This window comes from Neolamprologus multifasciatus, chromosome 17 (assembly GCF_963576455.1).
Source record: "Neolamprologus multifasciatus chromosome 17, fNeoMul1.2, whole genome shotgun sequence".
Lineage (NCBI taxonomy): Eukaryota > Metazoa > Chordata > Actinopteri > Cichliformes > Cichlidae > Neolamprologus > Neolamprologus multifasciatus.
The window spans coordinates 14,704,962-14,720,692 of record NC_140455.1 but is presented as its reverse complement, the minus strand read 5'-3'; the positions used below and the strand labels follow the sequence as shown (position 1 = coordinate 14,720,692).

The 15,731-nt window shown below is 39.6% G+C and overlaps 1 protein-coding gene across 1 annotated transcript; it reads right to left on the bottom strand.

The window, feature by feature from the left end:
* Positions 1–3,565: 3,565 nt before the first annotated feature.
* Positions 3,566–13,867, bottom strand: serpinc1 (serpin peptidase inhibitor, clade C (antithrombin), member 1). Its single transcript, XM_085137117.1, has 8 exons — positions 13,797–13,867; positions 11,107–11,467; positions 7,709–7,924; positions 6,939–7,076; positions 5,874–6,092; positions 5,101–5,275; positions 4,390–4,454; positions 3,566–3,823 (listed from the first exon to the last, which is right to left on the bottom strand). The coding sequence occupies exons 2-8, from the start codon at positions 11,464–11,466 to the stop codon at positions 3,647–3,649; spliced, it is 1,350 nt and encodes a 449-aa protein (XP_084993243.1). The 5' UTR covers position 11,467; positions 13,797–13,867; the 3' UTR covers positions 3,566–3,646.
* Between the last annotated feature and the right edge of the window lie 1,864 nt (positions 13,868–15,731).

Genomic DNA, 15,731 nt, shown 5'->3' with positions numbered 1-15,731 from the left:
AGCTGCTAATTAATAATCAAATTCTTTGAACAAATTCCCCTAATTGGACATTACTTTTGGAAGGTAGTTAGTATTTCAACATGGCTCGATCACATTCAAATCAGGAGCTGATTAAAAACGTTTTCAAACCTGCCGGATTATACAGATTAAACAGTGCAACGTGCTGGGAGGTATGTGACATGACAAAGAGCAGCTCGAGTCATTTGCCTGAACCCGCATCTAGCAGCAGCCAACACGTGACTTTACAGTACATTTGTGTATTCATGTTATTTCCTGCATCATTTTTTTCAGGTCAAATGTATCCATTTTATTGTAGTCTTAACATGTTATGTTAGCAAAATAATGTTAGTTTCAATTTCAATTCAGTTTATACAGCGCCGAATCGCAACAACAGTCGCCTCAAGGAGCTTTATATTGTAAGGTAGACCCTACAGTAATCCATACTCAGTAGGTATTATAGCAGTTGAGGACTTTTAAGTTTTGCTGATATAAGGCTAAAAAGAAGACGTTGGCAGTTACCTGCTATTTCTTCTTGTGTTTAAACGTGAATTACAAATCCACAGGTACAAGGCTTTCCTGCTGCAGAGTGGGCCTTTTCGGGTTAATAACTAGATTGGTCTGCATGTAGTTACATAGGATAGACTGTTTCAGCATTGTATTGCTGTTTCTGGCCATTGACCAACAAAAATGCCTTTTATTTCTGAGAAACCCCACCCAAAAGGAAAAAAAACCCTAAAAGAAATGGGTGTGCCACCATTTTTGTAAAATCCCAGATGCATATACTTGTTTTATCACATATAAAGTCCAGTACCAGAAAGCATAGCCCCAAACACTTTTTCACCTTCAATAATATTTTCTGCACAGGTCAGGATTCAGCCCCTCTATTGATTCAGTTACCGACATCATGTAGACGATTTAAGACCTGAGCGTTTCTTCATGTGTTTCATATGAAATCCGATTCATTTTGGTTCACTTTGTGTTTTACATTTATCAGGAATTATCCAATGTATAGAAATCTTTTTTAGAGCAGTGATCATGAGAAGTACTTCAAAGAGACATTTCTGACAAAGAACAAAAGATTCGAGTTGCACATGTTGACCTGTTCCAGCATTAAGACATTAACTTGGGGTTTCCAACCACCATAGACCCAGGAACAAACAGATCGGCCTTCTTTTTTGTGTTTCACGTTCTGTTTCTGCTTCCTCCTCTTTGCTCTGAATCGAAGGAAAGCAGGGAATACTTTGTGTTTTCACTGAGCAATACATCATTTCAAGTTATTGCTGGTAACAAGCTGCTCCCTTCTGGTTCAGGGTGGTCCTACTTGAGAAATCTACAGTAGGAAAAGTTGGCTTAGAGCTGCATTCAGAAACCACTGCATTTCAAACTTGATCATAAGAGAATCACTCAATCAAGTCTTTCTCTGCTCAAACATGCAGCATTGACAGTTTGCCTATAAGGCACCAACAACAACCCAATCTTCATCAATCTGTCCAGTGGAAATAGATGTGACAGATTTCACTCTATATTCAAATTATCATTCTGTTGCACATCAGAGTTGTATAGTTATACGCAAAAATATTATGAAAAACTTGGTAAAGCAAGCAAATGTGTCTCAATTCACCCAAAATGGGTTGTGAAGTGTAGTGAACACTGAACTGTAAGAGGGAAGGTGCTCAACTGAACCAACCTCTGTGCGGTAAAATGGCCTCGCCTAGTATTCTTAAATGTTGTAAACTGGCCTGTATCTGCTGTTTGCCCAATCCCTTGGAGTCACAGACACGACAGTCTCTGTCATTATGCTCAACAGCACGAGCGATGCAGTAATGAGTCAGACATGAGTAAATGTTAAGGCTCATCGCAGTGTTCACCGTTACTTCAGCTACGTTTGCTTTAAACACAGACGGCCCAAATCAGACTTTTCCTCCTCCGTGATTTCTCATGTTCTGATCCGCTTTCATCCTCAAACTGTGAAAAACAGCAGAACCTCCTCATGATCCTCACGTCTTTGAGTCAGTCAAGGTTCCAGCTCGTTTGCTTTATTCAGAATGCTAAAGTTTAATTCTCTTGTAATAGGTGCAGTCTAAATTTTCTTTTTCCTACCTGGATAAATCCAGTGTTTAGCACATGGATATCCAGTAACATTGACCACAACATGCCTAACCATGAATCAGATCATTTAACTATATTCACGTAATAACTCTTTAATGTTGATTCCTCAGAGTATATCCTAATATATCAATGCAGAAAATAAGTCAAAGTAAACAAATTTTAGATAGTAAATTAACTTTTAATACTGTACTTTTTTTTTCTTGAAGAGGAAGTACTTAAGTTCTGTAGTAGATGAACCTGAAAGGTTTTATGTGAACATCTTTTATGTTGCATGTCTATTGCTAAATCATGTTGGTGGAGGGTGTGGGAGGGTGGGGGGATGTGAGGCCAAAGGTCAGTTAGTTTAGATAAATGTGAAGATGCTTACTTTCACTATGACCACTAGATCACTCACAGGTTGCATCTCCTTCAAAGGAAATAAAGCACTTTAAGTGACAAATGCCACCGACTCGCCTCTGTCTCCAGCAGCATTCACAAACGTGCGCGTGTGAACGTGACACACACATCTGGAATTCAGCACTACTCTCTCACCTGTTTTCCATGAACATGTTTAGAAGTGCCTCAAACTGAATACTGCAACTACTCCTACTACTACTAAAAATAAAAAAAAATGTATAAAAATAAAAAAAAAGTTTGTTGTTATTGCAGCAAAACGCTCAGAATTAAAGTATTTTAATGCGTTGAGATTTTCTGCTCTTTAATATCTTAAGTTATCGGATGTAAATCCTCTCGTTTCTTGGCACTCTGTCAGGTGTGGATGGGTTTTTTTCCCAGTCCTTGTGGAGAATCTGGATGGTTTTCAGTAACCTGAGTTCGGGCTGACAGGGCAGATGCTCCTTGTCCTTCATGTGGTCTCTTTTCATGTTCAGTTCTTTTTCTTTTTCATCTGAAGCCACGGTGAGTATCTCAAGACAGAGATATTCAGCAACACTGTTATTTCATTTGTTTTGTATTTATTTACTTAAATCAGTTACTGTGGAAACACTTTTGAAAGCTGCATCTTTTCTAAGTCACCCTGATCACAGATATGAGACCGGGAAGAGGAGACATGAATCCATCCTCAGTGGATTCCCGGCGCCGGTCCCAAGCTTGGATAAATCTAACTGCTGTGACGTCTTGTTAGGAAATGAGGGAGAAGCACCAAGGCACCATACGCCAGCGGGCTGGGCTGGGAACGCCTTGGTGTACCCCCGGACAAGCTGGAAGAAGTGGCTGATGAGAGGCAGGTCTGTGCTTCTCTGCTTAGGCTGCTGCCCCCCCGACCCGGCCCCGGATAAGCGGAAGAAGATGGATGGATGGATTTAAATGAAATTAAGTTGAAGTACAGAACAAACGTCTAAAACGTTAAAAATAAAAAAAACCACTCTTGAGTGTGTGTGTAGTGTATAATGTTGTAAAATTAAGTTTGCATTAGCTCCACATCATACAGCACAGTGCTGAATTGTTATGCAGTATATTTACATTTTGAAATATTTATTACTATATTTTTACGATTTGCGGCTTTTAATAAAGCAGTGATCGCTTCATGTGTTGGTTTTTATTGGTTGCATGGATCAGCCACACGGCCGGTGAATAGCAGCGTGTTGATGGTTGACTCTCTGATGAGCAGCAGAAACGGCCGGTCGGCTGTAAAAACCTCCCTGTATGGATTGAAGGAGCGTCCAACGGCCACCACAGCGGTGGCTGCTGCTGCCTCACTGCCCTCCTCATTCACCTGCAAACAGCACACACAGTTGCTTATTAACTAAACTCGTATAAATACATCTCTATGAATTTATATCAACTGTCAACATACCAATATGGATTTAGATGTTTATGTTTTAATACCAAACAAAATGATATACAAAAAAAGACCCAAAATAACATTTAAGGGAAAAACATTTTTTCCAAAAAAGGTCTGGAAATTCAAGACAAATTGTTAAAAAAAAACAAACATTTAAAATGGAAACACTACCACTCAAATGTGGTCATTCATTACAGAAGCACCCCCTCACCCCTTAGTCCTGATCATAGTGTGTTTGTAGAAATGTATGTAGCCATCACCCACCAGTTTGTCATGTTTTTTTTTTTTTTAACCATCTCAGGACTGAAATAACCAAGAAAACCTGCAAGCTCATAGGAAAACAATTTCTTTTTATACTTCTGTATTGGCTTTGCTTCTCAGACCTGGAAGCTACGCTGATCATTTGAATACAGTCAATGGTCCCAACCCACACTTGGAAAAAAGGACTTGTATAATGTAAAACATACTCTAAGTGATGTGGATAGTATTTGACTGACCTCCAGGAAAGCTTTATGGAAGGCATCTGAGATGTAGAGGCCAAAGTTGCTATCCTCCAGCATCCCTGAAACACACAAGGAGTGGTTTTTCTTAACTGTTCATTTATAACTGCCATAATCAAAACCAACAACAGGTCAAGTTGACTTTTTCTGCTTCTCTTCTATATTCAGAATAAAAACGCAGACCACTTAATAGAAGCCATCAAACACACCATGCTGCAGGGTCTCCTCCATTTATGTTTGCATCAAAACCTGATTTAAATGACATGAATCTTCAGTAAATAACATAATTTGGTCTTTGGACAGTTACTCTCTCCAAAGTGTCTTCCTTTCGTCTTGAGTGTCTTCTTTTCATCAGTCAAATGACTGATCAATGAGCTTTGATCAATGGCCATGAGTACCACTCACAGAAATTTGGGGAATGGCTGCAATCACAGCATCGTATGATGGTGAAAGATCTACATAAGGTTGCATCTTACAATGCTGTGATTGTAACTTCCTTTCATTAATTATAAATTCCAGACATGTTCAGACTGTTAAATGTTTGGACCAAATGTATTGTGTTTGACCAGATTGACCAAATATAATTGAATAACATGTATATAATTATATTTGATTATGTAATGGCATAATCAAAAATAATACTCAAATTCACTTTTAATTCAGTTGATGTGGACTTTGGACTGAGATCCAAAGTTCAGGTTTAAGTACCTGGCAGGCTGGCCTTGTCAGAGCTAAACAGGTCAGTCAATCCCATTTCCTTAAGCTTCTCCTTCAAGCTGAAGCTGTGCTCCACCTTAAAGCGAGGGACCTCAACAGAGACAGTTGTTTCCTTCATCTGATCCAACCAACTGTTCAGTTTTGCCAGGTCCAGACTGTCCTCCACCTCAACAATCAAGTACACATAGCACAGAGGTGAAGTACAACAGCAATGTAATATGCACCAGTCAACATTTGACTCTTAAATTACTACATATCTTTAAAAAGGCATTTTTTCTGTAGCTCAAAAATAAAGAAAAAGTAGCAGGACAAAAAACCAAAAGTTTTTATTTGTTATTTACATTCTACATTTCTGCTTAATGTAATAATGATTCCTTTTTAATTAGTATTATGGCCACTTTAAGTGTAAAATAACTAGTAGGAGTAGCAGGGGCCCTAGTTCAATTCTGACCTGAGGCCACTAATTGTGTGTCTTTCCCCATTTGCTTTCTCCCTGCTTTCCTATGTGTCTTCACTGTACTATTCAATGAAGGCAAAAGAGCCCAAAAGTTTAAATAACAACAATATTAAGCAGCATCAGTGTAGGTCTGATAGCAATTATAATTATCTTATCATTTTTAAACTGCTCTTTTCCATGTTGTGTGAAAGGGACAGAAAATGTTATGGTTGTATTTTTCTAAGTCCTTTATAACTGAAACATAATTATAAACAGTAGACAAGATGAGCTGAAAACACAGAAGAATAAACCTGCTGGTCAGGGTTACCTGACTGAGTGTGGTGCCTCTGCTTGGCAGGATGATCACCATGGTGATGTCGTCTCCACGATATGGCATCTCCAGCAGCTGCACATGATCATCAGGGAAATACTTGTACCTGAACTTGGTCTGCTGGTACATCATGTTGACGGAGCAGGTGCGACTCTCACTGACGTGGAAGTCTGTGATGAACACCTGGTCTTTATCAAACTTGTTCTTCCACTGACCCTAAGAGGCAGAATGTGTGCTCAGTTTCTTATATTATACAAGCTCCCTGTTGGCTCACTCCCACCTGACCCCTGACCCATGTTTAATGAATGCATATCCCTTGATACTGATACTCAGAGTTTAGAGAAAGCAATTATGCTGTGTGTTTCCCTCCATACCATCACCCCCAACGATTTAGCGTTCTGTACCTGTAGCTGAAAATGTATGTGGCTGTACTGAAAACATTAAGAGGGTTCAAAAACCACTTAAAAGGCTTCGTAACTTCACTAAATCAAAAATGTCCAAAAAGAAAAAGCCGGTTCATAGACTGGACTGGAGCGTGCCTTATCCTCACTACATGAAATTTACTCACTGAGACATAAGCAGACTCAAGAAAGTGGAAGTTATAACGCGCCCATCAACCACTAATCCAAGCACTGCACCAATGTGCTGCCCAGAGATTAAATTCCTCAGTTATTTTATATCTTTAAAAATCTTAATTCAATCTCAGATCTTAATCTTAAAATACAAAGTTTCAATGGGTAAGGTGTTTTAGAGTGAGAAAAAAATGTAATATGGATTTTAGGAAATGCAGCGATATTTCCATTATAATTCCATGTTTTGAGATGATGGTCCTGACTAACATATAAATATTCCCTTCTGGTTACTTTCTATAAGGATATTAGAAAGTGTAAAAACCAGGAAGAACTTTTTACATTTTGATCAAATTGCAGCATTCATATAGCACCAAATCACAATGACAGCTGCCTCAAGGCACTTTACAGGTACAAACCCTGCAATAATGTTGTATGGAGCATGCAGACAAAAATAATTTAGTTTGAGCTGCAGTATTTGGTATTCAAGTACCTTAAAGTAGATGGTGTTCACAAGCACCAGGACTGTGGTGCGATCCAGTGACCCAGCTGGCAGCGTGTCCTGTATTCGGTTCTCTGTCTTGTTGGAAATCCAGTTATTGATGGTGACCCGGGCGTTCTCTGGGTTCTCCTACACCACAGACACAAGGTTATCAGTATAACTGGTGTAAGACAGATCAATGTCCTTTTGTGAATAATGCTAAATATGGGATTTTAATGTTAACTATTTAAAGGTGCAGTATACCTTAAACTGAGCGAGGCAGTTTCTGTTTCACACCACTCCCAATCCTAATCAGTAGCAAATTTTTTCTAAGCCTGACTTTCCTGAATTTTAAAGCATCCAGATGTTCAAACTAAATAGTTCACATACTTACTATATATCTATACAATATAAAGGTCCACCCACTATCTTTATAAGCTTACAGTGTGAATACATTTGCTACACTGGGGGATCCAGGCTTCCAGGCTTGCTGGCTCATTTAATCATCTCATCAGTGTAAACTGTTTGTATTTGTGCGACTGGCTTTCTGGAAACTCGACAGCTGTTGTAAGTCAGTGTGGTCGAAGTCAAACCTCGGAGTGTTTGACCTCTTAAAAATCAACCTGAAGAAAAGACAAAGGCCATAACGACCAACCACTCTACTCTGGGCTATTGTAGGATGTCGATTCTTTGACTATTATTATTATTCATATTTGGCAGCATCATAAATTTTAGGCTCCAGAGTTCAAAGTTGTCTCAAATTGAGTTCTTTTCATTTTTACCTTGAAGTTGAGAGGCAGCAGTTTGGCTCCATACACTGTCTCGCTAATGTTCTGGTATGTCTCGTTGAAGGTTAATGATTTGTCTCCAAACAGTCGGTTGGCAGATATTAGTTCAGTGGTTTCACCCTTCTTTCTGTACAGACGGCAGTTGAGTTTGGCAAAGAAGAAATGGACCTGATCCGATGTCTTTTCTTTGATGGTATCAAACTCAAATACCTGCAGAAAATCAAAAGTTTATTTTGAGCTACAAAATTGGGATAGCTGTGGCTCTGGAGGTAGAGGGAGTTATCTACTAACAAGAAAGTGATTTGATCCCCGGCTCCTCCAGCCTGCATGCCAAAATATCCTTGGGCATGACACTGAACCTCGAGTGGCCCCCAGTGCATCCATCAGAGTGTAAGTGTGTGAATGTTGGGTTAAAAGTGCTTAGGTATAGAAAAAAGTAATTGTATGAATGTATGTAAGTGTGCACTGGGAACATCAGAAGCCCTTGTTCATGAGATCTTCAATTCCCACTTCTCGAAGAACAACACTATTCCAAGGAGGCTGCAGATAATGAATCCCAGTGGTGTATGTTTCACACCTTTCAGGATCTCCTCAATGTCACTGGACAACATCTTCACTAGGATAAGCAGAGGCTGAGGATGAGTGTGATTACAGGGAGTGAAGTCACAGTTGCAGGTCCCTGGTGTGGGTGAGCTATATAAATAAAATTTACTAACTTAACTGAAAGTTTTTCTCACAGTCTTGAGATGCTGGAGCAGCTTGTTATCCTTTTAAGAATATTCAAAAATGCATGAAAAACTCATTTTCATGTGCTTTGTGGAGTCGGAGGAGACCTTCGACTGTGTTTCATGGGATCCTGTGGGAGGTGCCACAGAAAGTCCATATTGCTGTCAATAAGCTGGTCTTGTTCCTGATGAGTGTTGAACTTTTTCCAGCTTTGTCTTTGTCACAACTTCTGTTCATTTTTTTATGGACAGAATTTCTAAGTATTACCAAATGGTGAAAGGCTTTGGCGGTCTCAGAATATAGCCTCTGCCTTTCGGGACTGACGTAGATATATTACACCTCCCATGTCTTAGGGCACGATTCTCAGCTGGAAAAGGGTGAAGCTCTCACTCCAGATCAGGAACAAATTGCCACCTCAAGTATCTAAGCAAGTATCTTTCGGGTCTTGTTCACAAGTGAGTGGAGAGGGGAGATTGGGGATGGTTTGTGGCTGCTTCTGCACTGATGCTGATCCCCATCCTCATCTATGGTAATGAGCTCTGGATAGTGACTGAAAGAATGAGATCATGGATACAAACTGCCAAAATTAGTTTTCTCTGAAGATTGGCTGGCCTTTCTCTTATAGTTTAGAAAGTTTGGAGGGACTCAGAGTACAGCTGCTATTCTCCCACATTAAAAGGAGCTAGGTGAGGTAGTTTGGGTATCTGACTAGGATGCATCTCTTGCGTGAGGTGCTTCAGCTTCGGTCTACCAGGCCATGTACAACCCTTTTAAATAAACAATCAAGATATGATTGTAGTGCAGACTTTCAGCTTTAATTCAAGTAGGTCAATTATCTGTGAATTAACTGTTTGTGAATTACAACCATTTTTATGCATACTCCCTGAATTTTTACAGGCTCAAAAGTTATTGGACAGTTTAATGAAAAGCTTTTTCATGGCCCAGTGAGACCTCTTCCCCTGGTATTGCATGACAAAACTAGGCAGATTGTAAAACCTGGAGTTGATACCAAGTGCTAAACTTCCATTTCATAGTTTTAAATTGAAACTTTCAATATGTGGTCTGAAAGATATCTGAAAGATAGCAAAAGCTCTACAGGTTGCCAAATAAACAGTCATGTGCTTAAAAATGAATGCTCTGGCCAGCTCAGTAACACCAAAAAGCCTAGAAGACCACAAAAACCCAAGAGTCAAGAATACTTTTTGGTATCTCCCCTGGTTAAGTGTGGGACCCTGGGTTCGATTAAACCCCCAGACCATTTCCTACACTCACACTCGCTATCGCCATACTTTTCATACTCTCTAGTATGTAAGTAAGTATCCTGGGGTCTTGTTCACGTGTGAGTTAAGAGGGCAATTGAGGACGGTCCTCTCTACAGTCCTCTCCCATAAAGGCAGACAGAAGAAACCAGGATGAACTGGTACCAGAATGATGGAAAGAAAACATTATAAAGAAGGAGAGAAACAGCTCATGATCTGAAGCAGACTGTCCCATAATGCCATGGGTATGTGGTGCCAGTGGTAAATGGACTGGTACTTATATTGCTCCTTTCTACTCAATTGTGACCCCTCAAAGGATATTCTAATACAAGTCTCATTCACTCGATCTCATACACACATTCATGCAGTGCTTTTATCTATACTTAAGCACTTTTATCTAAAATTCAGAGACACACTCCAATGAATAGGGGAAGTGAGGGGTATCTTGCCCAAGGACACTTCAACACGTGGACTGTAGAATAAAGGACTGATTCACCGACGTTCTGATTGGTAGACAACCCACCTGAACCACTCCAAACAGAAACTGCTATCACTGGTAAGATTTTAGTTTCTATTCAAAGACCGAATTCAGGCAAATATAGCGGCTCACTGAATGTGTGAGTCTGTCTGCTGCAAAGATTTCTGCTGTTTCGACTCGTCAACACATATATTGTGTGAAACATATTGCTTCAGTCCTGTGTAAAAATGGACAGACTAACTTTCAAAACTAAAACAGATGAAGACAGAATTATTAGTCACCCTACGAGAGTGTAATTTAAAAAAAAAGTATTTCCCAAGTGTCCTTTTAACAGAGCAGATGATAGCATTTCCAACATACTAGTTTCCTTCAGAAAGCATAAATTATTTATATTTGCACACAATAACATCATTATTTCAAAGAAAACAAAAGTTTATTATTGCAATGCGGATTCATACGGATTCTTTGACGTTTTCTGTCAAAATCTTCATATATCCTTTCTTCATAATTGCCCCTATCTCAATGAGATTCCCAGTTCAAGACAGAGAGAAGCATTCCCACAGCATAACACTCCCACTACTGTTTCACTGTGCAGATGGTGTTCTTAGATTAAAGTTATGTTTTGATTTATGATTTATTTGAAATGCTTTATTATTAGAAAATAGGGAAAAGCTCTGTTTTAGCATGCTGATCATTTTAATTCACATAAAGCTGGATGTTAAGACCTACCAATACTGGTAAATTTTGTTTTTTTCTGAAATTATTTTAATATTGTGTGCAAACAGAAATGATTTATGATTCAAAATGCTATATTGAAAATCCCTTTGCCTGTTAAAAAAGCACTTGGGAAAATTTTGACAAAAGCTTTGGGGTGGGGGTGCGGTTGTCTTCATCTACAACTAAAGGATCACAATGATGCAGCATTTCACCTTCATGATCTGCTTCAGCGTTTCATTGCAAGCTCCGAGTTTGGTCATGGCGAATGCGGTGGAGACGCTGATGGGGGACATAAAGATGTTAGACTCGGGGCTCCTGCCAAGAGCCAGCTGTTTGTACAGTGACAGAGCAAAGCGTCCATTGGCCTTTGACAGTTCCCATACTCGGGGATTGGTGAAGTTAGGGACTGCCTCAGGCTCCAGCGATGGTCCCTCAGGGAACTCGGGGCTGCGATAGACACAGTATGGCTCCAGAGAGAGGTCCTTGGGTTTGGCAGAGCAGATGTCTATAGCGATGGCAACAGAGAGGAATGGCAGGAATACCAGAACCAACAGGCAATCGGCAAACCTCATCCTGGAAAAAGGACGAGCAAGAAGTGAGCTTATAATATTGCAGCTCAGTCCATTTGACTTCAGTTTTTATTGGAAGTCTGCCAATTTCAAGCACAAGACCTTTTTAATACCACATACAATTGAGTGCATTTTTCATAAACGCTTAAGTCAGAATGAAATCAACAGTAGATAACGCTCTTGAAAGAGTGTAAAACAGCTAACTGATCATACGCATAGGAATGTTTTATTTATAGAGTTTCAGTTCGGGAAGGTTACAGATGATCTTCTTATGGCCTCTGACAGTGGGGGTCATCTCTGTGCTTGTCCTGCTAGACCTCAGTGTAGAGTTTGATACTGTTGACTGTAATATTTTATCACAGAGATTAGAGCATGCTGCAGGTATTACAGGTGCTGCATTGCAGTGGTTTGTACCGTATCTATCTAATAGACTCCAATTTGTTCATGTAAATGGAGAGCCTTATTCACACACCAAGGTTAATTATGGAGTTCCACAGGGTTGAGTCCTAGGACCAATTCTGTTTACATTATACATGCTTCCCTTAGGTAGTAACATCAAAGGCATAGCATAGCATAGCATTTTTCACTGCTATGCAGATGACAAACAACTGTATCTATCCATGAACCCAGATAACACACACCAATTAGTTCAATTGCAAGAAAATCCTAAAGACATAAAAACCTGGATGAACTCTAATTTCCTGCTTCTAAATTAAGACAAAACCCCTAAACGTCTAACCAGATACTTACTTTGGATGGCATTATCTTGGCCTCCAGTAACACTGTGAGGAACCTTGCAGTTGTTTTTGACCAGGAAATGTCCTTCAATGCACATATTAAACAAATATGTAGGACTGCTTTCTTCAGTTTGCACAACATCTTTAAAATTAGGAATATCCTGTCTCAGAGTGACGCTTAAAAATTAGTTTGTGCATTTAATCCTTCTAGGCTGGACATTTGTCATTATTATCAGGATGTCCTAAAAACTGAAAAGCCTTCAGTTGATCTAAAATGTTGCAGCAAGAGTCCTGACAGGGACTAGAAAGAGAGAGCATATTTCTCCCATACTGGGTTCTCTTGTTGGCTCCCTGTTAAATCCAGAATCAATTTTAAAATCCTTATCATCACATACAAGGTCTTAAATAATCAGTCCCATCTTTTCTAAAAGACCTCATATTACATATAACCCCAATAGAGCATTTCACTCTCAGACTGCAGGGTTACTTGTGGTTCCTATGGGATATAAAAGTAGAATGGGAGGCAGAGCCTTCAGCTTTTAGCCCTCTCTTCTCTAAAACCAGCTCTCAGTTTGGATTCAGGAGACAGACAGCCTCTCTACTTTTAAGATTGGGTTAAAATGTTCCTTTTTTGATAAAGCATATAGTTAGGGCTCAATCAGGTGACCCTGAATCCTCCCATAGTCAGGCTGCAATATGCCCGGGTTGCTGGGGGAGTGTTTCTTCTTCACTCACTATGTGTTTATACACAACTCTGCTTTTAGTCATTAGTTATTATTCATCTCTGGCTCTTTTCCACAGCATGGCTTTGTCCTGTCTCCCTTCCTTCACTCCCAGCGGGTCGCAGCAGATGGCTGCACCTCTCTGAGCCTGGTTCTGGCAGAGATTTCTTCCTGTTAAAAGGGAGTTTTTCCTTTCCAGTGTCACCAAGTGGTTGTTTATATGGGTTCATTTAATTGTTGGGATTTTCTCTTTTTGTTTCTCTATATTCTTGTAGGGTCTTCACCTTTGGTGCTATATAAACAAAATTGATCTATCCATTGATCTATTATTTTGTATGTCTTTTATAGAACGAACATACACTATTAGAATAACAACAAGACAAATAGAATAGAGTTCCTTCCATCTTTGTCATCTTCAACTGCTCATTTGTACAAAGCTGGATCTTCTATTCACCATCAGCTCTTTTAGACAAACTTTCCAAACACTGCTAGCACAGAGACAAAACGCAATCTAAGAGAGAACTAAAATAATCCCAAAGCCAATGAACTTCATATAACACAAAACACCAGGAACATGTGGAGCATTAACTTTGCTAAAAACAGCAGCCAGGATCAACAAAAATACAATATACTCTTTAAACATCAATACTGAATACAAGGATAGCATAAAGTCACAAGTGTGTAAAGTTCAAAACAACCAGAAACATTTTCCCTATCAAGCACCAGATCATCAACATTTTTAACATAAGACACTGACTTCACTAAAGCATGTTTGCTGTGTGGCATCACAAACACGATATTCTACTCTAGTCTACCATATGCATATTTCACTGTTATAGCAGGAAAAAAAATGAAATTAAAGATTGGGTCTTACTTGACCAGGTAGAGCTGTGAGTGTTCACACAGGCAGATTTGTGCGGTTTGAGCTGAACTCAGGTCAGTGTCCTGCAGAGCACACAAACAACAAATCAACCTTTGAGACATTGATCCACTGTTAGTCAGAACAATCTGCAGCCATCAACAGAAAGACGCATTCGCCCACACAATGACGACTGGAGCAGTCATCCCACAACAAAACATCCTTAGAACAACTAATTCTTTACCACTAATGGAACAAAATGTCTTCTTATGATCACAAATCACATATTTAAATACTAGATTTTATGAAATATTTTAAGAAACAATTCTTGGAAAATGTTACATTTGAATTAAAACAGGTTTGACATGGTGAGTCACTTCAGTTCATCCTCTGTCTGATAAACAATCTTTAAACTCAACTCCACAATCTCTTTGAAACAGCCTTCTTCTCCAAACACTTTGGGACTCTTTTAGTCTTTACCTTAACAGGAAAGCTGTGTGAGAGAGAGCAGGAGGACAACACAACAAAAGGCAACACAGATTTAAACCCGGGCCACTTCGACAGCAAATGAGCCAACTGCTCAACCTGGTGAGTTAAACCATGGCCCCAAACCCGATTACTTCTGACTGTCTGTATGTGAAAACAGATTTCAACAGCAGGTGGTCGGACAGTTGTGTTCAAGGTCAGAGCTGTGTACTATGAAAAGGCCATGTTAGGGATGTCCTCTGAGCTTCAAGGATTACTTGTAAAAACATTGGCTCTCATTTCCTGTAGTGGGTGTCATTTACGAACAGTTCATAGGCACAAATGTCCGCATAAATTATGCATACAAACATTTCATGGAAAAATCAGTTATTAATCTGTTATATTTTCATACCTGGATTCATTTGAACTTAGCAAAGAAATCAGCAGCCTGGCTGCCTTAGAAATCTATACACAAGCCTTTAAATTTACCACCACTACTACAATAAGCAGTAATAATTATATTTATTATTGCCTTTCAGTCATGATTTAGTTTTCCAAAGTACCATAAGCCACAAAATGCTCAGAATTAAAGTTAAAAACAATGAAGCCTACAAATGAAGCTAACTAACCTGGAGGGCATACAACAAGTTTTGGAAGGACATCCAGCACCATATAGACAACTTTATTAAAAGGAGCTGGTGCCCCAAGATGAAGTGAAACTCAAAATACAACAATGCCACAGAGCTCTCAGGCCAGAGTAGTGTAGCCTCCGTCAATGGTTTGTTTGCTTTCAGGAATTTCAAACCAAAGAACGATGCTCCTCACTGCATGGAAAAAGAAGGGGATACTCCGTGACTGGAGGACACGTTTTGAACATGATTAACCCACAGAAACTCTGGCAAAGAGAGAGCCTTAGGCACCAATAAGCAGAACGTTATGGGAGAGGGAAAACCGCCTCCTGCCAAACTACATGTGTACAACAGCGGGCTGGTAATGCACAGCAGCGCATGCAAGGGAGCAGAGGATTTAAAGAAAAGGGGATCCTGATTCATCTGGAGAAACCAAATGGACCTGCTGCACAGGATACCGCAGAGGTGAGACAGAAGAGGGGTTGGCTGCAAGCCGGGAGATGACAGCCAACAGAGTCACCAGGAGACGATCAGAGAGACTGCAAAACATCACAGGGCACCACTAAGTGACAAGATTGTAACTGAAGGCAGCAGGTTGAACTAAATGCATTACAGTAATGAGGAACTTTGTAAAAGATGAAGCTGGGAGTTAGAAAACTCCATATCAAGTAACAAACATGCTGACTACTATTTATGTGGAGTATAGCTAATGTTTACTAGGTGATCGTTAGTTTAAAAAACAAAAAAACTTTTCTAGAATGATCACGTTTACTCTGGCCACGGACAGAGTTCTGGTTCTGAAGCTCTGGTGGGTGTGGAAATACTCATTTCTAACAGAGTACATTTCCAGATGACG

What these genes read in the sequence shown, in the direction of transcription:
- serpinc1 (XM_085137117.1), bottom strand. Translation starts at nt 11,466, where the DNA reads ATGAGGTTTGCCGATTGCCTGTTGGTTCTGGTATTCCTGCCATTCCTC. An exon ending in TGCTGCCTCTCAACTTCAAG is followed by an intron (nt 7,077 to 7,708) that starts GTAAAAATGAAA and finishes TCTGTGGTGTAG; the next exon opens with GAGAACCCAGAGAACGCCCG. An exon ending in GAGGCACCACACTCAGTCAG is followed by an intron (nt 5,276 to 5,873) that starts GTAACCCTGACC and finishes TTGATTGTTGAG; the next exon opens with GTGGAGGACAGTCTGGACCT.